Source organism: Diplotaxodon limnothrissa, linkage group LG20, assembly GCF_057381915.1.
Source record: "Diplotaxodon limnothrissa isolate DT_005_m linkage group LG20, D_limnothrissa_male_GT1.1, whole genome shotgun sequence".
NCBI classification, from domain to species: Eukaryota; Metazoa; Chordata; class Actinopteri; order Cichliformes; family Cichlidae; genus Diplotaxodon; species Diplotaxodon limnothrissa.
The window spans coordinates 30,169,759-30,195,673 of record NC_140615.1 but is presented as its reverse complement, the minus strand read 5'-3'; the positions used below and the strand labels follow the sequence as shown (position 1 = coordinate 30,195,673).

Genomic DNA, 25,915 nt, shown 5'->3' with positions numbered 1-25,915 from the left:
CTCCTGCTGGGCTTCAATACAACACGGGAGGCCTGTGACCCTTTACTGGGATCAGTGAATCTCCTTTTATTACCACGTTAACGTCCCCACAGTGCCGTTGGGACTGCGGCCACTCCTGCTGCACCTCTCCATGGCTGATGGGCTCAGCCTATCAGGCCTGGTTGTTGCTGGTACTGCTGTCCACGGTGCTGCAGCAGCCACCCGACAGCTAAAGTGGCGCTTAATTGGACACATACAAACAAACAAATGTGTGTGTGCTTTTTTTCAGGTTCTGCCGTTAATAATCTTATAAATCGCCCTGGTGTGTTTCATTGTAATATTCTCCTCCCGAATAATATCCGTGTCTGTGCCTCTCTGTCGTAAAACTGACGCTGCGTGTCTTCTTAAACCCGAGCGGGAGTTTTTAAAAAGGCTCCCGCTGTCGTGTTAGTAACAGCAGATGACGCCATTATAGATTAGAGTCACAGGAGAGCCACAGCAGGCAACCAAGACACTTTTAAAGTGAGCCTATGAAGCTGCAGCGTTTAGTTTAAATCTGTGCCGTTCGACTCTGAAGTCTGTCGCAAATCCATCACACGGCTACCACAGACGAACAGTCGCAAAACGTTCATATTCAGTATGGCCAGTTCTGTGTACTGTCTGTTACAGAGCAGACATCAACCGAGGTTGGCACTTTAAGAGGAACTGTCACTTTCTAATTTTCTACGGGAAGCAAACGCAACATTGTCCTCACGCGAGACTTGCGTTGTTGCGTTTACTTGTCATCGGAAATCCGCAACTCAAACTTACTTGGAACGTTATTTGTTATGAATACATTTTAAAAATGTAAAACGTTAGAATTCAGCTATATTCAGATATGTTCGGTTATTTTCTCCGTTCTTTGTTTTACATTGTTTATTCTACTGTATTTTCAAAGTCGTCTAAAACAACCTTTACTTTTTATGACAGCCCCTGAATACAGCATGACACAACAACGAAAATGGCGTGCTGTGGAAGATGTTTTTGTTGCCAGTGTTGTTGTAGAGAGGGAGAGACACGGACCCCAGAAGAGCTGGTAAAGAAAGACGTGATAACAAGCACAGGAAGCATCATCTGCTTATGTTGTGTTTACTTTGGGGTTCTTAGGATTTCCTCTGAGCTATTCTAAGCGCTTTATTCTGGCTGAGCTGCTCCACCCCGCTGCTCACTATGTTCTCTTGTCTTGGTTCTTTTGCAGGAAAGCGAGGAATACTTATTAATGCACATTATGAATGTATAGTCGTTAAGTCAGCTGTAATATTGCTGCTTACAGAAGAGAGAGCTTCCCGTTTTTCCGTGTGACGATATAGTCCGTGGACCAAACTCCATTTATAATTTCCTCAGATTAAGCAATCTTCTTATTTTAATCAATTTAATCTCTGCCTCATTTCATATGGTTTTAATCTTTCAGTAGGTGTGGGAAGCTATTGTGCAATGCGGCGTGTTTGTCGCGTGGAAAATAACCTCTTTCTATTTATTTCCCCACATTTTGAATGTTGTGATTACACCAAGCAAAGGCGTAGTCTTACAGGACCTCCGAGAAGTATACTGCGAAGGCAGTATGGACATAGCCCGGCTTTATTTGCGTTAGTTAAACATGTAACCTGGAGTTTGTGCATTGAATTGAACGCTGCTCTTAAGTAAAGCTGTGTAATTCTAACGGGACAGCTTGACATGAAAGCTCTGAAACTTTCAACTACATACATTTAAAAAGTAAAGGTTACTAATCGCTGTAGTTTGTAACCACAGCAGAGTAAATGGAGTTTATTGATGGACTAGGAGACCTACTGTGGAGACAATTACCTTCCAACTGTAACTGTTCTAGTTCCACAATGTAAAACAGATTTAGATCAGATTACAACCAAATATAAAAACTTTCATTGATTTTCTGTATTGACAGTTTAATATATGCAAATTCCAGCAACAGTGCTGCTTATGTCTTCATTTTGTGGTTTCACTGAGGCACAGCTTCACATGTTGCACATATAAAACATATTCCATGTCTAAGAATCTGTGAACAAACTGTTGCTTCTCGCTGGTTTTAAACCATAAGTCTGAGCATCACTTCCTACAGGAACTAAGTGTGTCCAGTGTTGGATGCTTTGGATGGTGGTGCAGGAGTCAAGTACTAATTCCACACTCATTTCTTTGTTTATTTCCTCTATTTATTTGTTATTTATTATTTTTTCCAACATGCAGGCGCACACATTTAGCTGAACTTTTAGTAGGAAGCTTAATTTGTGGTCAAATATCCTTGTGTGTATATGTAAATACATACATAATTATTATTGTTATTTGTTTGTTTGTGTGTTTGTTTGTTTACCCCCCAGACAATCCTTGGGGAAATCCCAGACGAGGAACAGATTCTACCCAGGAAAGACTATGAGGTGAGACTTGCTGGAGAAAGCCTTCAAAGAGATATTATATTATGTGTTTAGAGCAGAAATGCCAGAGCAGATTAATTTTTTTCAGTACTGGACACAATCGATGTGTGAGGCAGGAAATAGTCACACAGTGTTTTGTGTCCACAGAGCTTGGATTATGACCGCTGCATCAGTGAGCCTTATGTGGAGGTCCTGGAGGGGATGGACAACAAGGTAAGACAGGTTAAATGTGTCATCTGCTCCTGTGTGGATGACGCCTGTGCAAAGGCTGTCACCGATGCACGTTTATTGTTTTACATCACATGATGAGATCACTGATAGTAGGACTTGTGCCAGCAGCTGATCTGTTAAACTGTATGTGATCTGTATTAAAGTTGATGTTCCACAAAGCTCTGTGTTTTTAATCTTGATCAGTGTTACTAATCAGCTTTTCATATTTGATTGCACAGACACACAGAAACCACTCTATTATAAATATTGAGCTAGCTCAAATATTTTAATATTAATTTGAACAAACCTCCTTTTAAAAATGTTTCCTATTTTCTAAAAGTTGTGAATGATTCATTATCAGATTAAGGAAACATTTTCTATGCAGTGTTATGTTAGAACAGGTCACGTGGGATCTGTCCACTTTATTGGGGCAGATCTCAAAATCCAAAGAAATATGACTGTAACAGTAGTTTGAATCTAGAAGTCACGTGGATCGTTGATGGATTTAAACTTAGACAGCATCACGATCTTTTAGCCTCCATTTAATCAAAGTTTCTGTAACATGTCACGGTCACTGCAGTGATAATAACAGTGTTCCAGGAATTAGGAAACACAGCAGAGAACAGCACTCACCTACAGCTGGGAGGAGGTCAGGGATGAAAGCAGCAGGGCCGTTAGGATACTGTCAGACAGTACTGCTACACATGGCCACAAGAATATCAATGAAGACTCTGAAGAATTACTGTGAATTATTTGTGAGCATTACGTTTCCATTTATCCAGTCATAGAGATATTGATGCGACTGCCCTGGAGTGCCACTGTTACGCCACCATACCTGCAAACGTTCTAGAGCTACGTCATTGTCACCAAGCTTTATTCTTCGGCCCTACATTCGATGTATGAGGCATATACAGATGGCAGCATTTGTATACAGATCATTGAAAGTCCTGCGGGCTGTACTACGAAGCACGATTAGCATGGTTAGCTAAAGTTAGAGGGGTTTTCTGTATCACTACAGTGGCTCTCTTTTTACCTGCTAAACCACTATAGTAGCTTATGCTGAACACAGCCTGGTGACAGGGAGGTTCTGTTCCACGTCTCCATCACTTTTATTTACAGCATTTTTAATCCTGTATAGATTCAATGCTGGGGGAATACATTTAGTATGTGGAGCTTGTGAACTCTCACTAAAACCACAGAATAAAGCACAAACTGTGCGACTGGGAACGTGTGTGTATTATTCATCCAACGCAGAAATGTTTTTAGACTCTTTTTAGTCTCTTATATATGAGAGAAAAAAACTGTTTTTTATTTTCTTGTCTGCCAACAGAAAGCCAAAAAATATGAGGCGGTGCATTGGATGATGGTGTTTGCGATCGGGGTCACAGTGGGCCTGGTAAGGTGCATTCTGGGTCTTCTTTTTGTTTTGCTGGATTTCAGCTGCTCAATAAGAAACGTTGCTCTCTTTCAGCTGGGCCTGTTTGTGGATTTTTTCGTACGCCTCTTCAACAAACTAAAGTTTACTGTGGTTGGTGATTGTATCCTTTAACATGACTCTGTACGTGGAGGATGGGCAGATACCAAAGCAGCTAAATATTGGGCAGAAATGTTGTGCCTTAGAAGATCCTCGCACAGAAGGAGAGCGTTTGTAAAGTTGCACAAAATATTGCATTATTTCCTTCAGAGATTGCTGACAGCAGGTGCGCATTTTTATGCCCTTTTTCTTTTGTGTTTGTTTGAACATTGTCCAGAGTTGGTCCAAACAAATGTCAGGTCTATCTTTTTGTTCTAGAAAGAATTCAGAGTGCGTTCATATGATGCAGATGCTGTAATAATAGTGTGAAGTAATGTTTGGTTCATCCTGTGCTGTATATGTGTGTTTTCATGCCTGGGTTTGATCCCTTCGCTAGTATCTGTCATATGGTTTCTATTTACTGCCTGACTCTTCATCTAAAGAGTGTTACTGTGTGTAACCACACTTTGTTTGTTGATGTGGTGATTCTACTTTAACTGAAGCCTCCAGCTATAGAGAAGTGCAGTGACAAAGGCTGTCTGTCTTTGTCCTTGCTGGAGCTCCTGGCGTTCAACATGACCTTCGTCTTCATTGCCAGTGTACTCGTCCTCATCGAGGTAAACATCTCAGCTGCAGCTGACAAACTCAGGAAAGAACTCCTGCTTTAACAGTTAAAGTGTGCAAATTCTGCGGTCCTTGCATTTGAGACCTGTCTACCTGCATCTCTACCTGTCCAAGTTTGTTAACTGGTTGTAGCATGTTGTTTCATTCTGGTATGTTTGTGATAGTAGATTACACACTGACCTGCAGTATCGTGTTTTCAGCCTGTGGCTGCAGGATCAGGGATTCCAGAAATCAAAAGTTACTTGAACGGAGTGAAGATTCCTGGAATTGTTCGACTACGAACTTTTCTCTGCAAGGCTGCTGGAGTCCTGTTCAGTGTAGCTGGAGGTAAAGTGCGTTTGACTCCCTGACATTTACTGTACGGGGCGATCGTGGCTCAAGAGTTGGGAGTTCGCCTTGTAATCGGAAGGTTGCCGGTTCGAGCCCCGGCTCGGACAGTCTCGGTCGTTGTGTCCTTGGGCAAGACACTTCACCCGTTGCCTACTGGTGGTGGTCAGAGGGCCCGGTGGCGCCTGTGTCCGGCAGCCTCGCCTCTGTCAGTGCGCCCCAGGGTGGCTGTGGCTACAATGTAGCTTGCCATCACCAGTGTGTGAATGTGTGTGTGAATGGGTGGATGACTGGATATGTAAAGCGCTTTGGGGTCCTTAGGGACTAGTAAAGCGCTATATAAATACAGGCCATTTACCATTTACCCAATAATAATATTATCAACAACCCAGGGTAGATGCACACACACAACCTCCTCCTCCTCCCTGGCTACTACTGTTGTTTCCTTCCTGGAGGCGCAGGGTAGACTCTGTGTAGAGTTTTCATGTTCTTGGGCTTGTTTCTGAAAGTTGTGTAAAATATGGACGTCACAGATGCCCTGCGGTATTCCCTGCGTGATACTTGTTAAGCATCTACTTTTGTAACCTGCAGACACCACAGGCAGTCCTGTACTCTGACAGCAAAGCACTTTATTGGAATATTTTGTGTTGTGATCATAATGACTTCATATGGGAGGTGCAGAATTGGGAGCAAACATAGAAGAAATATCTTTGTGCTCCCGGTGGTGTTTTAGGTTAACTAAGGCAAAACAAGATCACTAATGAGGTTTTATACTTTGAGTCAAGCAGTGTCAGCTTCTGCTAACTTTAGAGCAAAATGATGTTGATGATGAATGATGAGCCAGGGTCAGAAGGCTGATGGACTGACTCTGTGTGCTCAGGTCTCTTTGTGGGGAAGGAAGGTCCAATGATCCACAGTGGAGCCATCGTGGGAGCCGGCCTTCCTCAAGTACCCCAAAGCTTATTCTAGTTTGCTTAGTTCTAGTTGTTGTTGTTGTTTTGTGAAACATTTTGGACACTAAAAATAGCACTGGTGTTATTCTTGTGATTTGTCTGGTCGTACTTGTGGATATCAGACCTTTTCTCTCTCCATCAGTTTCAGAGCATTACTTTCAGGAAGATCAAATTTGACTTTCCCTACTTCCGCAGCGACAGGTATGTGACAGTAACGATCCTGAGTCAAACTAAAGTTGGAATATGGTGTAAATGTAAATAAAAACAGAATACTAGGATTTGCTCAGTGCTGTGTGATACACAGCAGACCTTGATATCCTGAAAACCTCAGGGACCTGCTGGGGACCTACAGATGTAAATCTTTACTGATCTGTGCTGCATAATTGCCCAAAGTTAAACCAGACTCTTAAACTGGACCCTGACACTGACTGGGAGCCAGTATAACTGCTTTTGCAAGGGTGTGACATAAGTTTACTTAGAAGCCTTGTAAGTGACGAACTTGCAGATTGTGGTCCGTGGCTCAGCTGCAGGAGGCGTGGAGCAGTGGACGCATCGTTGGAAGAAGCTGACCGACACAGCTTCATTCAAGGAGAGTCTGTTGAGAAAAAAGAACAAGGGATTAATAATCTGGATAAGATGAAACATGGGAATGATTTCTAATACAGAGCATGGTGTGAATTCACAGCTGCACTCTTGTCCTCCTTACTAATCCTCTGCAGTTCCTGATTCACTGACTTTGCTCCATCCGTCCTCTCTCTTCATTCCTGAGCCCCTCACAGCACTCCTACCATCTTCTCAACACACTCTCTCCACTTGTTAGTAGATTTCAGTTGTTATTGTTAACCACACTAACCTGCTGTGCATCCTTTCCTTTCCAGCTCATTTTCTCTTTGTAGACAATCAGTACAAGTCCTTTTGTCCTTCGTTATCATCCAGCCTCGCATCCACATCCTAACCTCGCCTGTGCTCCCGGCTGCTTTGTTCATCTTTCTGCCTAGGCCACATTTTCTTTGACTATTTCCTCATCTTTCTCTTCTGACTTCTTCACTCACCTCTTTTCACTCTCAGTTTGTTTATGCAAACCACTTTGCATGTAATCATTAGTTACTACTAAGCTTTGACTCTTTTCCCCTGCTCGTCTTGGGCCCTGTCTCCTTCCCTTCACCCCCAGCTGGTCGCTGCCCCTCCCTGAGCCTGGTTCTGCTGGAGGTTTCTTCCTGTTAAACAGGAAAAACTTAACAGGAGGCCAAGTGCTTGCTCACAGGGGATCTTCTGAGTGTTGCGTTATTATACTTTCTTTACTGTACAATATAAAATGCTTTGAAGCAACTGTTTTTGTGATTTGGCACTAAATAAAACAGCATTCAACACCACCCCTTTAATTTCCAGCTTCAGGCTCATGATCCTGTATGACGCTGTCTTCACCTTCGCATTATTTATGTGTCCTCTCTTAAAGATTATCCCTACTCTGGTATAACAGAGACTCTCCAATATTATCGACCAGCTCTCTCTCTGTACTATACAAAGTCTATTTTTAGTTGTTCAAAGAGTTTGAATAATCTCCAAAGCAACGAATTTTCTTGTAATTTGTAGTTTACACAATGTTCCAACTTTTTGGCACAAACACTGTTACTGCCTCCTAGCAGTGTAGCATGTGTGACATGTGACTGACAGTTTTCTTACCTGTTCTTTAGGGACAAGCGAGACTTTGTGTCAGCTGGTGCTGCTGCTGGAGTAGCTGCTGCCTTTGGTGCGCCAATCGGTGGCACCCTCTTCAGTCTGGAGGAGGGCTCGTCATTCTGGAACCAAGCCCTTACATGGAAAGTGGTAGGTCACCCTTTATAGTTACTTCACCACAATTTCTTTGATAAAGATGCACGGATACCTCTTTGGATATCATATTTAGGAGTTACACTGAAATGCTATAAAATAAAAATTCATTCTATTCTTCTATTTCTATTTTACCTGCTTCATTTGTCATCAAATAACAAGAGAACAAGCTTTACTTGCTCGTCAGTCAATTGTAAAATTGAGCTCTGAAAATGTGCAAAAACGTCTTTAAACCTAAACAGTTGATGGTTTTGACCTAAAGCTGAAAGTTTGCACGACAGATTAATGTTTGCTTTGGATCAGAAGTACACCAAGAGGATAAAAGTACATGAAATTTGATCCTGTCATTTTTCCCTTATTTGCAACAACAATCCATCTGCTTTATAGATATAGCCAGGTAGACCAGGACACAGTGCACCATCCAATCTCTCTGACCTTTACTGACCAATGAGTGTGATTAAATGTTCCTCTTGTCTATCTACTGTTTTAGCTCTTCTGTTCCATGTCGGCCACTTTTACTCTCAACTTCTTCCGTTCGGGAATCAACTTCAGCAAGTGGGGCTCCTTCCAGCTGCCTGGCCTCCTGAACTTTGGAGAGTTCAAGGTTAAGAGTTTCTTATCTTGTTATTCCATGTGGTACAAAATGTATCTTCAAAGATTATATATAGTATTTTATTTTTTATATAAAGTATGATGCTGAAATAACAGACTTTAGGTCTACACAGTGACTCATTGTATTGATTGACTCATTGATTTGATTTTGAGGACGGCTCCAAAAGCAACATGCCAACCCTGTGGGTAGGGAAACACTGATCTGGGGTGACTAAACTTTACCATATGGTACTTTTTTATGTGGTTTCTTCCTTTAAAAAGGGAGTTTTTCTTGTCGCCAAATGCTGTTCACAGGGGCTCACGATTGTTGGATTGTAGGGCTTTACCTTACCGTATAAAGTGCCTTGAGGCACCTGTTTTTGTGAGTAGGTGATATGTAAATAAAACTGACACAAATGAAGTTAAAACATCTGAATCTCAACTAATCTGTTCTGACATGTTTACATATGGATTTAAAAAACAGAGTCTGTGGGGTCACCATTAGCCCAACTGTTCCACCATCTCACCTCATATCTGCTCCTCACATCATCGTTACTGCCTCTTCCTGTCTGTGATATCTCTTGCAACCGACCCAGTTAATACCCGCTGTGCAGAGCTTTCCAGTACTCGATAACAAAGTTGATGTTGAACTGATGTGACAGCTGCTGACATGACTAAAGATCTGCAGGTCATGCACCACTCAATTTATGTAACCTGGCAGCTGTGTTGAAGACGCGAGTGTCGGATTTCGCAGGTCTTTAGCCCAATTTTAATGATGTGTCAGTATAGATGTGCAGAGATTGACAGATTCTACAGAGGGAGATGTTGCAACACTTTGCAAAGATTAGACTTTGTAGAAAAAAACTTGGAAAAAGAAGCTTGGTGATTCGTTTGCTTCCAGTTTTGACTTTTCCTTCTGTACCCACATGATGGCACCGGTTCTGACATAAACGGTAGTAACCAGACCGAAAAGCAGCGCACATTTCGGTGCTTTATTTCGGTGCTTTTTTTTTCCTGAGCTGTGATACACTTTAGATTCTAGCCAATCGTTTTACGTTTCCGAGGATAGTAGGCGGGGCCAGGTACGTACGTTCTGTTAGAGCAGAGCTACAGATTAAAAATGCCCAAGGCAAAGCGGTCAAAAGTCTGGCTGTACTTCACAGCAAAAGATGCAAACTCAGCAGCAACAAGAGCTTTAAGGTGATACTGTGATACTGTCAAAAGAGGTAACACCTCAAATCCGATGAAACACCTGGTGACGCATAGCGGGGTTTTTTTAAAGCCGAGAAATGCACCGTATTTGATAGCTTGCTGCGAGACCTCACACCAAGCACATCTACTGCGGGTGGGTTGCCTGTTATCGGACCCGGATTTAGCAACATCCCCCAAAAACACGGGTCAGTGTAGCAGAAATGATGAGGATGATGATGCAGCAGCAGCCGTTCTTCTCTGCGTGAGTAGCTTAATGTTGTTCGTGTGTAATTTACGTTGAGTAGGCTAACCACGTTATTACATGAATGCATGTAAGGTGAACTAGCAAACACCGTCGTAGTTACATGCAGCTGTCTTCTTGTTTGATGGCAGATACTCCCTTCACCCTGGCCAATAAGGCTAAAATGACCAAAGAAAAAGTGGAAAACAGTTAAACATGAGAGGTTTTTGGACAAAGTTTGTGTTTTTTCCATTGTTTAAGCACTGCTTCCAGCCAAGAGTGATACCATATATGCCCCATAGCTGCAGAAAAGACTAACATTGTTATCTTTTTACAAAAAACAGCTGAACATGAGAGGTTTTTGGACCATTCTTTAAGCACCGTTTAAGCACCGGCACCGTTTCAAACGCACCGGTTTGGCACCGGTATCGGATAAAACCTAAACGATACCCATCCCTAAATATCAGCCTGATGTAAATATTATTATGGTTTTATTCCTCTTGCTGACCAGTGTCCAGATGGAGACAAGAACTGCCACCTGTGGACAGCTGTGGATCTTGCCTTCTTTGTCCTGATGGGTGTGGTGGGCGGCCTTCTGGGGGCGCTCTTTAACTGCATGAACAAGAACCTGGCCAAGTATCGCATAAGACACATTCATCCTAAGGCCAAGTTTATCAGGTGAACTGTTTGACCATCTTTGATCCCATCTGTGCTTTTCATGTTCATCAGACTGTGACACTAGGACGCGAGCAGTTTGGTGTAAGACAAACATGAACTGAAGTGAAAGGTTTTTAAAGTGATCAACTGATAATGCATAAATGTGTGAACAGCATCTACAATTCAATTTTATTTATATAGCACCAAATCACAACAAGAGTCTCAAGCTGCTTTATATTGTAAGGCAGACCCGACAATAATAATGTTATCTCAGAGCCAAGCTGCTGTTCACAGTTGGAACAAACATAACAGGGAACGTTCAGAGCAGGACAAACGTTAGAAAGGCAAAGGCTTTATTACAAACAATTCCTCAGTAAATTCCTGAAATCTGTGTATAACAAGCTGGTAGATGTGTGGTTGGTCAACACCCAGAATATTACCTGAACGTTCCTGTGTTACATCATAGCATAAATAAGCATACCACTGTCATTTTGTTGCATGGAGTATAAAGCTGCATGCAAAGGAATGGAAGAAGTCTCACATACTGACATCTGTAGAGAAACAAACAAGGAAGCCTAGAATGGGCCATAAAGCCTAGATACAAGACCTGTGTGGCGCACACACACTGTTCCCTGTGTGCCTGCACGGTTCCTCTCCAGGTATTCCAGTTTTCTCTCACAGTCCATGCAGCATGTGTAATAGAGTCATTGTTCAGTCTAATTTGACCATGCATCAGTAAGTGGATCGAATAAAACTCTGTATGAATGTATGATTAGATGTAAAGAGGACAAGATAATATATCGTCTGAAGCACTTGGTCACATGGTCAGTAAGACTAGAAAAGTGCTTTATAAGTACCAGTACAATGATCTCCATGGTAACATATACAAAAACCTGGAAAGTAGAGCAGGGCGATATGACCAAAAATATTTATCACGATATATACATTTGAAAATTTGCGATAACGATATAACTGATGATATAATTGATGTGAGACAAAATACTTTACAACTCCACAACTTTATTAGTGCAAAAAAACCCATCAATGTATTTTCACTTAAACAAGCAGCTGTTTTTATGTGCATTAAAGTTATATAAAAATTAACAGTGCAAATGCAAATTCCTTGCTGACAGTTTAACCAAAAGGCATTTCCAGTGGAAACTGGCCGATATAGCCTCAGCATAACCATGTATAATATCCACAAAACTTAAAAAGAGGTTATACACACACAATACAGTAATATTATGTTGAAGCGCAGTGCGTATCACTCTGCGAGGCTCCTGCCTACGATAGTCGTAATGCTCCGACAATCCATCAAGCGGTGCGGCTTCGTAGCTTAGCAAAGTTGTACTAAAACATTTGACAGATTTTCGAGCACCGTGTGCCACATAAAATCGTTTCGAGGTCAGTAAACACAACCAGAATTCATACATAAGACACACGGGATTATAAGGGGCACTGTTGATTTTCAGAAAAATCAAAGGATTGATTTTAAGTGTGCCGTATTTTCCAAAAAAAGGTAATAACGACGGCCCGCTAGCATGCTCTACCAAAAATAGTGCTTTGTTGTGTATCTGATGGACGAAATCTAAACCAGTTCTACACCACTGGAGTTGCAGCATTTTTTAAAACCAATTCTGGTTCATCCGTTTCATTTAACGATCCGCTTTTGCCCTTCACATTCTCCGTCGCCGCCATGCTTTTTCCGCCATGTGCGTATGAAAACAAAGGCACTGCGCATGCCCCGCAGGGGACATGGGAGAAAAAAAAAATTAAGACGGACTTTTGCGAGATCTCGCAAAAGTTTTAGCCACATTCTTCGGATGCCGGCTCGAAGCCGACCGGGAGGTCGAGGCACGATGTGCGGTGTTCCTCCCGGCTGTAGTAGGTCTCGACGCTAACGGGAGGTTGAAGGCCAAAGAATGCAGCTAAAACTTTTGCAAGATCTCGCAAAACTTTTGCGAGATCCCGAGTTTGTTTTGCGAGATCTCACAAAAGTCCATCGTAATTTTTTTTTCTCCCATGTCCCCTGCGGGGCTCCGTACGTTTTACCCATATTCTATTGCGGTATTTCTTTTTCTTATCGTAGCCCAATATTATACCGGTATTACCGTGAACGGTATGATATGGCCCAGCCCTACTGGAAAGTCACAAACCGCTCTGTTCATTATGGAAAGTAACTGAGTTGTGTTTAGAAACTCCTTCTGGTGATCCATGTTATGTATCAGGACCAGGAACATGCAGAACGGGTCTGTAAACATTTGGACCAAAGATTTCACTGTTGTTTCACTGCCACAGTGGTTAGAGTGACACTGCCCTCAAAGCTGTGATACATCCACATTTTCCACTGGAAAATACATTTCTGTTCTCAGTAGAAGCTGGCACAGATATGTCAGACTCAAACGAGATTCGTCTCCTTTACAAACAGCACTGTTAGTAATGAATGAGCTCCCGTCCCAGTTTTCTATCATTTGTTTAAATAGATTCTTCCCTAAAATCTGCGCACTGAGAGAAAGATGATGTATTCTGCTGAATAAATTAACGAGGCGCTCCTTTTAATTGATAATTTTCCAATCAGTTACTGTAATTGTGTTTCTTTTTATAAAGGTGCAAACTGTCGTTAAATATGTGCCTAACTTTGTTAACCAGAGGATAATAAACGATTGTTCTAATGTTCCAGAGTTTTAGAGAGTCTGCTGGTTACCATGGTGACAACAATTGTGATTTTTGCGGCTTCCATGCTGGGTGAATGTCGTGACCTGTCCACTCCCACAGCTCACAACACCACGGTAAGAATTTTAATAATCTTTGCATTACTCAACAAAAACACCACAGGTGTGTTTTCACTGGTCTAAACGTTAAACGTATGTTATGATTACTGTGATATTTTAGCTTCAAATACTCTTTAAGATATATTTGTGTGAAAAACAATCTGTCAGCCCACTTTCAGGCCTTTTTTTTCCTCAGATTGAAATCTGTCACACCATTTGAATGGGAATAATTCAGAAACTATTAATGACAAAAGCCTGACATTTCCATGAGCCTTTCTTACCATTAAAATGAACCAGGATCTGTAATCTGGGGCCGATGTATCAAAAAGACACTGGCTAATTAAAATATCAAAACTAATTCAAGAAGTCTTGCAAAGTTAGCATTAAACTACATGACAGTTTTTATTTAATATTGTACTGACGTCTTAATGGTGCATAGTTAAATTTACTTTACATTTCAATGTTCTTGCTGGATTGAGCAAATATGAAAAGTTGTACCACAAAAATAAGACTGTCCTGTTCAAACAGAGCAGGATTCTTGAGTTTTCAGATGCTTTGCTAACAGAAAATACTTTAGTTCAATATGTTTTCCTTTTTCATTCCATCTGTAATCATCAAAGTTTCAGAATATTTTCTGCTCAAATATTTACTTAAATATTTATGAACATGTACCGTGAATACCATCTTCAATTCATTGGCCAACATGGTAAATGGACTGGTTCTTGTGGCACTGGTCTACTGTGCTGGAGCATGTAAGTGCTTTCTATCCAAAAGTCTCACACATTCATCAGAGAGTATCTTGGCCCAGGATATTTGGCATGCAGACAGGGATCAAACCTCTGATTAGTAGGTGACCTGCTCTACCTCCTGAGCTGATGCCACCCCCAGCACAGCTGCTTGCTGTTGGCTAGAGAGAAGCCTCAAACCATCAGACGGCCTTTTCAGCTTTAGACTGAGACTCACACACGCATCAAGAGAAGTTCCCAAACCATATGACACCAACCTCATTGAGGCCAGATATGGTACTTACAGCTATTTCTCCCTGAAAGAGTCCTTGTAGTTAAGCTTACAGTTCCCTGTGAGGATCGTGCTGGAAGAAGCAAACAAATGCAAACATCCAAAGTACCGAGAACTTGTAGATCAGTGCCGGTGGAGAGGCTGAGTACATGTGAGTGAGTGACTATAAGTCCATAGAAGCGGGATCCCGAGGTTTTCCTGCCTGCTCCCTGTGTACGACCTACGACCTTTCTTGGACTACAAGTGTTTCTACCATTAAAATAAATGAGGATCTGCAATTTGGCACAGATGCATCACAAAATATGAGTATTGGCCCACTAAAATATGGAAATTATTTCAAGCTGTCTGGTAAAGACCCATACAGTATTAAACTTCACATTTTAATCAGTGATGATGTCTGAATGATATATAAGCTTATTAATTTTTTATTTATATGTTTAAACTTTAAATCATAAAAGTTTTATACAAATCAGGTGGTCAAGCAGAACATCTCCTAAAAATGTGCTGATTTATGACAGAACGATATATTAAAAATGACAACACAGCATTTCATCTGTTATTAGACTCAGTTGGCTTCTGTCAAAATGTAAAAGAACCCACCCACCACTTTAACCACACTCCACATCTTGTGTTAACATATGGCATAGAAACTGAACATTTAACAGTGTTTCCTGAAAACCCTCTCCTGTCTGATCATTTCCTGATAACTTTTACATTTACAATAATTGATTACACAGCAGTGGGGAGTAGACTTTATCAAAGTAGATGTCTTTCTGAAAGCGCTGTGACTAAGTTTAAGAATATAATCCACCCACTGTTATCATCTTCAATGCCCTGTACCAACACAGAGCAGAGCAGCTACCTGAACGCTAGTCCAACAGAGGTCGATCATCTTGTTAATAATTTTACCTCCTCACTACGTACGACTCTGGATACTGGAGCTCCGGTGAAAAATAGAGCCTCACTATGTGACCATGTTAACCTGTGACGTATGTTTTTTAGCTGGCTGGCAGTGAGGACATCAACTCAACCATTCGACAGTTCTTCTGCTCAAACAAGACCTACAATGACATGGCAACACTGTTCTTCAACCCACAGGAGGCAGCCATCCACCAGCTCTTCCATCAGGATGGTTAGATGAGTTCACACATGATTCATTCCATGCATTACTCATGTACCCCGTACAGTGAAGTGGCATTTTAGGCCATTTTTCAAAAATCAAGTTCAATTCTATCAATAAACTGGTTTCTAACTCTCCCCCTCAGGTACCTTCAGCCCTGTGACTCTGTCAGTGTTCTTCTTCTTATACTTCCTGCTGGCCTGTTGGACATATGGTGTGTCTGTCCCCAGTGGCCTTTTTGTTCCCTCACTGCTGTGTGGGGCAGCTTTTGGACGCTTGGTTGCCAACGTGCTCAAAGTGTAAGAACTAATTAGAATATGCTTTTTCTCACTTTTTCTCTGTCACAGCCTTGTGTTGAGCTGAACTGAGAGCAGTCACTGTTGATACAAGCACTTTTTTCTGCTCAAGTGTTTTCTATCTAAGGCTACGTTCACACTGCAGGTGAAAGCACATCAAATCTGACTTTTTTGACCCTATGCGACCCATATCCGATCATGGTATGACAATGTGAACAGCACAAATCCGATATTTCAAATCCAATCTGGGTCACTTTCATATGTGGTACTGAATCCGATACATATCTGATGTTTTAGAAAGCGACTGCTGTTTGAATGGTCATGTCGCATTATATCCGTCTTTTACGTCACTGACACAAGACAGACGCCAATTATCAGCGCCGGAGAAGACAAACGAGAAAGCATGGCGGCCATTGTTAAAGCACGGCTCTCTGTTTTCTCAGTGTCCTTCTTTCTCTAATTAATTTGTCAAAATTCTGTCGGTTACGACTGTGCAGAAATTGATAGACTGCTGCAACAACACCTACTCACTCTGTAGCCGCCATTTTTACTTCCGTAAACAGAGCGCGTTGTCTGTGACGTCTTCTTTTGCGCATGCGGCCGCTTTGAGGGCCGTGAACCGTTCACACTAGAGCGCGTTTGCTGTCACATTTTATTTGTAGTGTGAACAAGCAGAGAAAAAAAAATCGGATTTGATCAAAAAATCGGAATTGAGCATTAAGACCTGCAGTGTGAACGTAGCCTAACATTCACATCTATGGGTGGATGCACCAGAGAGCACCTTGGGGTTAGTGTATGGCCCAAGGATATTTAGCAGGTGTGATATTTAGGTATCAAACCGCCCAGCTTCCAGTTAGTTGGTGCCCCTACACTTTATATTACACCCCAGCCTAAGACAGCCAGAGAATACCATAGAAGTAACTCCTTGTTCCTCACTCCCAGTGCTGCGGCAAGATTTGCACTCCAAACATTTTGGTGTATTTTCCACTTACAAAAGGTCAGGGTGGGTACAGCTGAAACTCACAGTGTTCTCAGGGGAATTACCCCAAAAATAAACAAAAGCAATGCAGGACTCTTACATCCTTCGCTAACAGAAACAGGAGAAATGTGTTTACCTGGGCTATTTGTAGAGAACTGACAGTACATACAAAGCTGCTAATCCAGCTCTTCTAGATTCAGACATTTCTTGATTCAGAAACACGACACAATCTGTCTGGGAGTCAGGAAGAAGGTGGAGCCAAACTGGTCTGGATGGGTATCAATTAAAAGGTGGTGCATCCAATCTCCAACAAGCTGCCACCTGCAGCTTACATGATAGAAAAGACTGAACAAAATGAACAGACATTATCGACCTTATCAGAGTAAAAACAAAGCAAACTGAGTCGTAACACTTTCAGTTGTCACATTCTCTCATAGTGGTTATACTGGTTCTTAATGAGTCTGTCCTCTGTTAGGAAACTGGGAATGGACATCTACTCAGGAACCTTTGCTCTCATTGGAGCTGCTGCCTTCCTTGGAGGTGTGGTCAGAATGACCATCAGCCTCACTGTCATCCTCATTGAATCCACCAATGAAATCACATACGGGCTGCCCATCATGATTACGCTAATGGTACACAACCATGTGTTTTTGCACTTTGCACTGTTCGCCACTGTGACCTGAGTTCATGTGCAAATTCTTTTGTGTTGACTGTCAGGTTGCCAAGTGGACTGGTGATTTCTTCAACAAGGGCATCTATGATATACACATCCAGCTGAGAGGAGTGCCTCTGCTCGAGTGGGAGACTGAGGTAGAGATGGACAGGTAAGAATTGTTGTTGGCAACAAAAAAGGACAGTTGGCCCTTGTGGTGGATGAACTGTGTTGTCAGCATTGTCAGTAGGCGTTGGTATCCCTCCTTAGCCCAGAGCAGTTCAACTCTCCAGATCAATGCAGCTGCCAACCTCAAGTATCTATTCGTTTTTTTTCTTCTGTTGCCTACATCATTGAACTTCTACAGCCTTATGTTCCTAGCAGGTCTCTGAGGTCATGTGATCAGGGTCTTCTTGTCATTCATCATACAAAGCTGAGAACTAAGGGAGACAGCTTTTGCCACTGTGGCTCCCAGACTGTGGAACTCTGTCCCACTGAGCATAAGATCTCTGGACTCAGTAGCTTCTTTCAAAAAACAACTAAATCACACTTTTTAGAATTGCATTTTGCTAACTGTTGTCTGTTTGTTTTATGCTTTGTTATCCTTGTGTGAAGCACAAGAAAGGTCTAGAAAGGTGCTATATAAATAAAGTTTTACTTACTTACTTGCTTACACAAAGCACAGGTCTGATACTTCATTGTTCCATTCAATGCTCGTCTGGGGCCGGATTGTGGAGCTAGCACCCTAAAAGCAAGAATGCCCAGAGCTCCAGCTTATCTGCGGGAACCACAATCTCATTCTTTCGATCGCTACCCAGAGCTTGTGACCACAGGTCATGTAGGGATGTAAATCGATCAGAAAAGCTTTACTTTTATGCTTCGCTCTTTATTTACCAAGACGAATCGGTACTGTAGACGCAGCATCAACCCATGTGTTAATCTGCCTCTCTTCTCACTTGTGAAAAACACCCTGTTATGACCCGGCTTGAAAGCCGCAACATAAATATGGAGACGAACACCAGAATTTCAACAAGAATAGTTTTTTCTAAAATTACATGGCAAGTTGGCTAAAGTAGCTGGCACCACCAAGGCAAAGACTAGTGATCCTCCCTGAAAGCCTGCCTCAGGTATGCCTTTATCCACACCTGACTAGGTGTGGTCAATTAGCAACAGCTGAACACTCTTGCACTGTCACTGCAAAGAGATTAGGGACTGCAGAGGGGCGTAACACACCCTGAGACCCCGAGACACAATGCTCGGACCTTTATGGCGCCTCCTGCAGGTGGTGGGTCTACAGAAGAGAGACGGGCTGAGTCCGGCCAAACCCCATGGGCTAAAGCCCACCCACCAGGCACTCTCCATCGAGCTACCTCCCCAGGCCTGACTCGAGGGTGTGGCCCCAGTAATCCTGTCCCGGGGAGGGTACAAAACGAGCCTCCTCAACCTAGCATCACTGGAGCACACAAACCCCTCCACCATGGTGGGCAGCTGAAGGGTTAAGGTGGAAATTGAAAAATGAGGTGGTTTATGACAAGACTTTATATTGCAGAGCTGATCTGTCAGGGGATTTGATGTTGCCTTTCATCGGTGAATACACGCCTCAAACGGTTTAGATGCTTGAGATTTTTGCAAATAGTTGAAAAAAATGTAGGTGAAAAATGAATTTAGTCCATTTTGGTGAAAGGCTGAAGCAGTGTCAAAGCTTCCTCGATGCACTTCATCAAAAAGACAAAGCTGTCAGTCTCAGCATTAGCATGAGAGGCTCTGTCTTGTTTTCTGCCTTTACAGATTCTAGGAACCCCATGATAGGGGCAGGGATAGCTCAGTAGGTAAAGTGGTCGCCCCATGATCGGAAGGTCGGCGGTTCGAATCCACTTAACAGCTACCCTGAGGTACCCCTGAGCAAGGTACCGTCCCTACACACTGCTCCCCGGGCGCCTGCTTAGTGGGCTGCCCACTGCTTCACAGAGTGAATGGGTCAAATGCAGAGAAAAACAAGTAATTTCCCCATGGGGATCAATAAAGTATCCATTATTATTATTATTATTATTATAAGCCTGCAGTGTGAGGGTGAGGTTAAAAACCCAAACTGTGTGATTCGAGCATGGTCGCTCTTCCTGTGGACTCAGGTTGTCTTTATCTCTCATTTCTTCAAGGCTGACAGCCAGTGATATCATGGAGACCAACTTGACTTACGTGTACCCCCACACCCGAGTCCAGTCTCTAGTCAGCATTCTGCGCACCACGGTCTACCATGCCTTCCCCGTAGTTACTGAAAACCGTCAGAATGAGAGGGATTTCATGAAGGGCAACATCCTGATCAGCAACAATATCCACTTCAAGGTATGTCCTGCTCTTTTACAGAGCTCAAGCTCAAGCTTCCCGTCCAAATGGAGGTGATTAAGGCTCCCCCCACCAGGGGCAGCAGTGACTTTGAAACATTTCTTTAGTGACACTGTAGCCCCTCCAGCAATGTCCTTCAGGTTGCTTCTGCTTTTTTCTTCGTTTTTTCTAATTCCTCATTGCTCGTCCCATAATATAGTTTTGATACAGACACGTCATCGATTTAACAAAGAGCATGCAGACTTTTACAGCAGTCAGTAATTTGTATAATTCTGAAAAGAATGTGGATTTGTTTCCCTTCCAAGATTAAGAATTAAACAACAGTAGAAACTATGATTGATTTGGTCAGCTCTATTTTGCCGTGTCATTCATGCAAATTGATCCTCACAGTGTAAACCTTTGGTGTATCAGTCTGTCCAGTAAGGAAGCAGAAACCAACATGCATCAGTTTCATCTGCTTGGGTGCAAATGAAAGTGTGAACATGAAGAGAACGGGGAGCCACCGGTGGTCTTCACATATGTATGTGCAGCCTGAGTGTGTCTGCAGTGCACTTGTTGTCACTTGTGAAGCAGATCAAATGGATTCATACGGTTTGTGCTTCCTAACAGGTCAGACTGTGATGATCGAGTTTTCTGTCACTGGTTCTATCATTTCGATGGTCTGTGTTGAAGTAGTGTTTAACAAAACCTAGAGGCAGCAGGAAATGTTACTGAGCTAAATAAAGTATAAAAACCAAAGTAACATCAGCTACCGAGCTTGTATTTTTGTCTCCAGGGAGAATCAGTGGGTTTGAAAGTGCGAGCCCATAGGTTTGGCTCTGTAGTGAGCAAAGCTTTGCAATATGTTGATGTGCAGATAATTATTTAAGAATTTCATGTTTCTTTATTTTTGGATGAAATCATTGTTGTGGTTTTTGAAGGCTGTGTTTTCTTCTAACCCTTGACTGTTACATGTAGAAATCCAGTGTTGTGTCACGTGCGGGCGAACAGCGACGGCGCTGCCAGTCCATGAAGTCGTACCCATCGAGCGAGCTGAGGAATGTTTGCGATGAGCAAAGTGCTGCAGTCGAACCTTCAGAAGAGGGAGAAGACCTGCTGCAGCAGATGTTAGAGAGGAGGTAGGCCAGATAAACACATCCAGACAGTCTCTGAAGTTTTACCTCTAAATTTGATCTCAGTGGATTTTAAATCAAACAATCAAGTTGTGATTAAAGTGCAGACATCAAGCTCTAATTCAGGATGTCTGATAACAATACGGCAGTAACTATTAATACTTAGACATTTATAGTTTCAGAGGGCCAGAAGTAATTAGACAGCTGACTGACGAGCACTCGGCCTAGTGTAGCATAGCAATAACAGAGTTCAGGGTCACCTGATCCAGCCCTAACTATGTGTTTTATGAAAAAGGAACGTTTTTAGACTAATCTTAAAAGTACAGACAGTGTCTGTGTCCCAAATAAAAACTGGGAGATCCACAGACGAGGGGCTTGAAAGCTGAAACCTGGATAAAATGGGGCCTAATTATTTAAGGTTTTGTATTTGGTAAATGGACCGAAAACACAAACATTTATACCGGAGTTGGTCAGGCTTAGCATCTTGCCCAAGGTATGTATTTGTCATGCAGACTGGTGCAGCCAGGGAATCAAACCACCTCCCGATTAGGAGATGACCCGCTGAGCTACAGCTACAGCCACCCCTTGAGAGGAAAGATTTAAAATTCAGAGAAGTTTGAATGTTACAGATTTGATTACAATCTCTTGTCATCATCAGTGTCAGAGGTTTGTTTTTTGTTTTTTGAAGTTTGTCCGAAATAATTCTTTAGACCAAGAGGAGGCAGTATAACCAAGGGGACCCAGAAGCAGCGCTCAGGAGCAGGGGTGGGAACTCCAGGGGCCGCTGTCCTGCAGGTTTTAGATGTGTCAGCTGATTTAACCCTCTCAGGCTCAAATTAAGTTTTTGTTGCTAATGCACAAAAGAATACCTGCAGTGGTACTTCTGAGTAAAAAAAACCTCATAAAATATGTATGTGGGGTAATCAGGTTGTTAGCTTTTAACTGTTGCAAATCTGCAACGCCTGCCTTGAGAGGGTTAAATGGCTAAATTACCTCCTCAACATGTCCTGAAGTTCTCCAGAGGCCTGGTAATGAACTGAACATTTGATTCAGGTGTGTTGAACCAGGGTGATACCCAAAACCTGCAGGACACCGGCCCTCAAGTCCTGGAGTTCCCACCCCTGCTCCAGACAGATGACAAATGACCAGAGAAGCTGATGTCGAATGGCGTAGTATAATGAGTTGAACTGCTAATATTTACCACAAGTTTTTGAATTTACTCCTGATGCTGTCAGTGCACATAGTAACTACAAGTATTTGTAACACTGCCTTTCATTCTGTCTGTGTTTTCTTTGTGGTGCATAATAACTGCAAATAAATCTGGCACTCCTGTGATTTCTGTGCTGCAGGCATGCTCCCTACCCTAACCTGTACCCAGACCAGTCTCCCAGTGAGGAGTGGACCATGGAGGAGCGCTTCAGGCCGCTAACCTTTCATGGTCTCATCCTTCGCTCCCAGCTGGTTAACCTGCTCATACGAGGGGTGTGCTACGCCGAGAACCAGTCGGTCAGTCATTGACACACATGTGTAGATAATAAATGAGATGACTTTTTCTTATACGAGCAGTTTCTCTGTACCCTCTGACGCAGAGCACCAATCAGCCTAGGTTGTCGTATGCAGAGATGACTGAAGATTACCCACGCTACCCTGACATCCATGACCTCGACCTCACCCTGCTCAGCCCTCGCATGATAGTGGTACATTCGATTTACCCGACTGAGACAGAAAATAATCAAGCAGAAAACTCAGATTCATTAACAGGCCGTCCTTTCTGTGTACCCAGGATGTCACCCCCTACATGAACCCGTGTCCCTACACTGTTTCACCCAATGCCCGCATCTCCCAGGTGTTTAACCTCTTCAGGACTATGGGCCTGCGACACTTACCCGTGGTTAATGCTGTTGGAGAAGTAAGTGATTTGGGCTTTCATGCCTCTAGTAAACGTGTGAGGAAGCCACAGAGTTGTTGTGTTATGTTGTCCTCACCAACTCAACTCTTTTTTTTTTTTTTTTTTTTTTTTAGATTGTGGGAATAATCACACGACACAATTTAACCCACGAGTTCCTGATGGCCAAACTGCGACAGCACTACATCACCATTTGACCCAGCTGCCTCCCCTCAAACCTCCTCCATCCCTGATAGCGTTCTGACACACACACATGCACATACATCCTCTGTACAGTAGGGGGCGTCGTTATCCAGGTAACGAAACCTTTCAGCTGTCAATCACTGCAGTCTTTTTGGTCTTCTTCAGTCCAACCTCCAGTGTGCTCACACACACACACACACACACACACACACACACACACACACACACACACACACACACACACACACACACACACAATAAACCATAAACCACAGATATCGATGCTGATTATTCAAGAACACTTGCTGTGCATTCAAGCTGTGAGCCGCAGAGAGTCATCCTGCCATCTGATGAAACAGCTGCAGAATGATTGATAGCATTAAAAGCATTACACACGTTAATGCGAGATTCTCACTAGTATTCCGATAATTCTCAAGGACATTATGTGTTCCCAGAGGAGGAACAGGTCCATGCACGTCCACCTTCCTACAAATATTTAACTCTAGAAGTGACGGCAAGGATTTTTCTGTCATATATAAACATGAAGCAGCTTGTTTATCCAGTGAGAATGCACCATTAACCCTGTCGTCAGTACATTTGGTGAACATTGTATCATCTTAATTTGTCTTTTGTTTTGCTGAGCTTCCAACGTGTCTCCACTGGTTAAAGAGTTGATACTAAAAAGAAAGAAAAACTCAAAGACCCTACAGTACTAGAGGGAGAACCCCAGCAGTCAGCAGCAGCAATGGTAAGAAGGAAGAGCCCCCTTTAAACGGGAGAGATCTTCGTGTGGTTTGAGGGGGAAACCAACTGAACAGCTCTTAGACAGAAGGAAGATCTGCATCTTATAATAAATTCAAACTAGCATGTCCGTCTCACTCTAATCATCTAAAAGCAGCAGTGGCTTCAGTGCGTTGCTGATTGTTTTTCTCGCAGTTTGACGCACAGGACACAAACTTCCAAAATGAAATGTCATCTACTGAGGATTCCCGAATGGCTTCATGACTGAATGTTGCTTTTGATGTTTTGATTTTGCTTTATCACTATAGCACTTTTATTTTTGTCTGTATATTATTTGAATCTTTGTGATGAACTGGATATGTGCACTAAAAGCAGGCGGATGTCCCCACGGTCTGACACTAACCCAGAGCTCAGCAGTAACGTTGTGACCTTGTTGCACATGCCGTACTGTAACATTTGTAACCACTTGAGCTGTCTGTAAATCCATGTTTGTGTTCACAGAGTTCAGTGTTGGACTTGTGAGGGCTGTGATGATCAGGTTTCACTGACCAATGTGTTATGTCATTTAAATATTTTTTAATGCAGAGCCATATTTTAGAAAAACAAATGTCTATTATGTATTTTGTTTCTCATACTATTACTTTTTTCAACAATATGTTTCTAATCTGATTTTCCGGTACATCATTTCACTGTCATTCCTAAAAGGGACTAAAGATGTGAGTAAAGGCAAGTCAAAGAGATGAAATTCCTTTATGTGTATGGTTATTTTATTATTGGCAAGCACAACAGCACACGTGTACGTCAAACATTTCTTATTTTAGTGTAGCCTCTGCGCTGTGGTTTATTTTTATACAGTTTTATCTTTATGATTTACTGACTCTAGTCTGAATCGCTCACTGATGGGCCGAGGCTGCCCTAGATCGTGGTCACATACTAGAGAACGCGCGATGTAAAACCATTCTTATGTTGCCCTCTGTTCTATGACTTAAATAAAGATCCTTGTTTTGTGTGTTTGTGTTTGTTTTGGTTTAAATAAGATGTACGGTCCGTCCTTTCTGAAAGCATTGGGGCGGTGTGTAAAACAGAATGTAGTGATTAGCAATAAAGGCATCGTTTATTCAAAACAGAATAAAATCAGAGTTTAAAGTGAGGAAATGTACCATGATGGCAGCAACATGTCTCACTGGACGTTTACTGCCGTGAAGCATCTTCTCTTGTTTTCATTTTTATAGTTCATCTTGTTTCACATTGTGCCAGCTGTCTTTAATTGGTGAAAGATCTGCATTGCAGCCAGGCAATTTCAACACTTTTTTTACTATTGTACTACGAAGCCATGCTGTTATAATAGATGCAGTGTTCCATGTAGTTCAGTTCAATTCTATTTATATGCCACCAAATCACAACAACAGTTGCCTCAGGAAGCTTTATGTTGTGAAGTAAAGACCCAACAATCAAACATCCCCCTTGGAGCAAGCACTTGGCAACAGTGGGAAAGAAAAACTGTTTCAGCATGAGAAAACCTCCAATATGCAGACAGTTTATGGAAGTGAACTTTATGCTATGGACAACAATGCAAAGTGGGGATGAAAGGTGGTTTTACAGTAACATTTGTAGTGCAGAGAACTAACATGGTCCATATAGAGCTTTGTATTTTGCCTGAGAAGCAGTTCTTAAACGGTACCGTTGTTTTTGTTGTAAAATATGCGTGGTTTCTTAATTTCGTGTTCATTTTGGGATCTAAATGGGTAAATCATTTTATTCAGTAATCACAGAAGCTGCACTTTACACAAGAGGGCTTGGAGGGAATCTGGAGGCAACCACTCCAGTGCTGCATGGGCTGTTTTTGTGGGGGGATTATACATCTGTGGGGCAGCTTGGAGGGATGAGGGAGGTGCCTGGTGTTATATATTTCTCCTAGTTCAGTGTTTTATTAGGAGGAGATCTTATTTCAAGTTGTTCACATTTATTTTTGGTTTTGTTTTACTGTATGACATTGATTGTGGCACAATTTATTTTGATAACCCTTATTTTGTATGGCAGTGGAAATCAATCAGAGACATACATTTACATGACTAATTATATAAGATTTCTCTCCAGGGCGCTGGACCTGGGGTGAAACACTCCATGCATAGTCAGGAGCTTCCTGGTCTTGATATCAGTGGGTTCTATCTCTTCCTTTGGCCAGCTTATTATCCCAGCAGGTTACCTGATCAGGTGTTGATAGCCCGGATCTTGTTCTTACCGTTCAGCTGACTC

General features: G+C 42.3%; 1 protein-coding gene across 1 annotated transcript; it reads left to right on the top strand.

Moving 5' to 3' along the window:
- The first annotated feature begins 961 nt into the window (after positions 1-961).
- Positions 962-24,623, top strand: clcn6 (Cl-/H+ antiporter 6). The gene is made up of 23 exons (XM_085344141.1): positions 962-1,054; positions 2,349-2,405; positions 2,550-2,615; positions 3,943-4,008; positions 4,084-4,150; positions 4,636-4,742; positions 4,950-5,076; positions 5,957-6,024; positions 6,172-6,230; positions 7,724-7,856; positions 8,350-8,463; positions 10,394-10,560; positions 13,220-13,328; positions 15,330-15,459; positions 15,593-15,746; positions 17,198-17,354; positions 17,440-17,546; positions 19,531-19,717; positions 20,675-20,835; positions 22,179-22,335; positions 22,419-22,526; positions 22,613-22,738; positions 22,852-24,623. Exons 1-23 carry the CDS (start codon positions 980-982, stop codon positions 22,930-22,932), a joined length of 2,583 nt encoding a protein of 860 aa, XP_085200267.1. The 5' UTR covers positions 962-979; the 3' UTR covers positions 22,933-24,623.
- Positions 24,624-25,915: the final 1,292 nt, after the last annotated feature.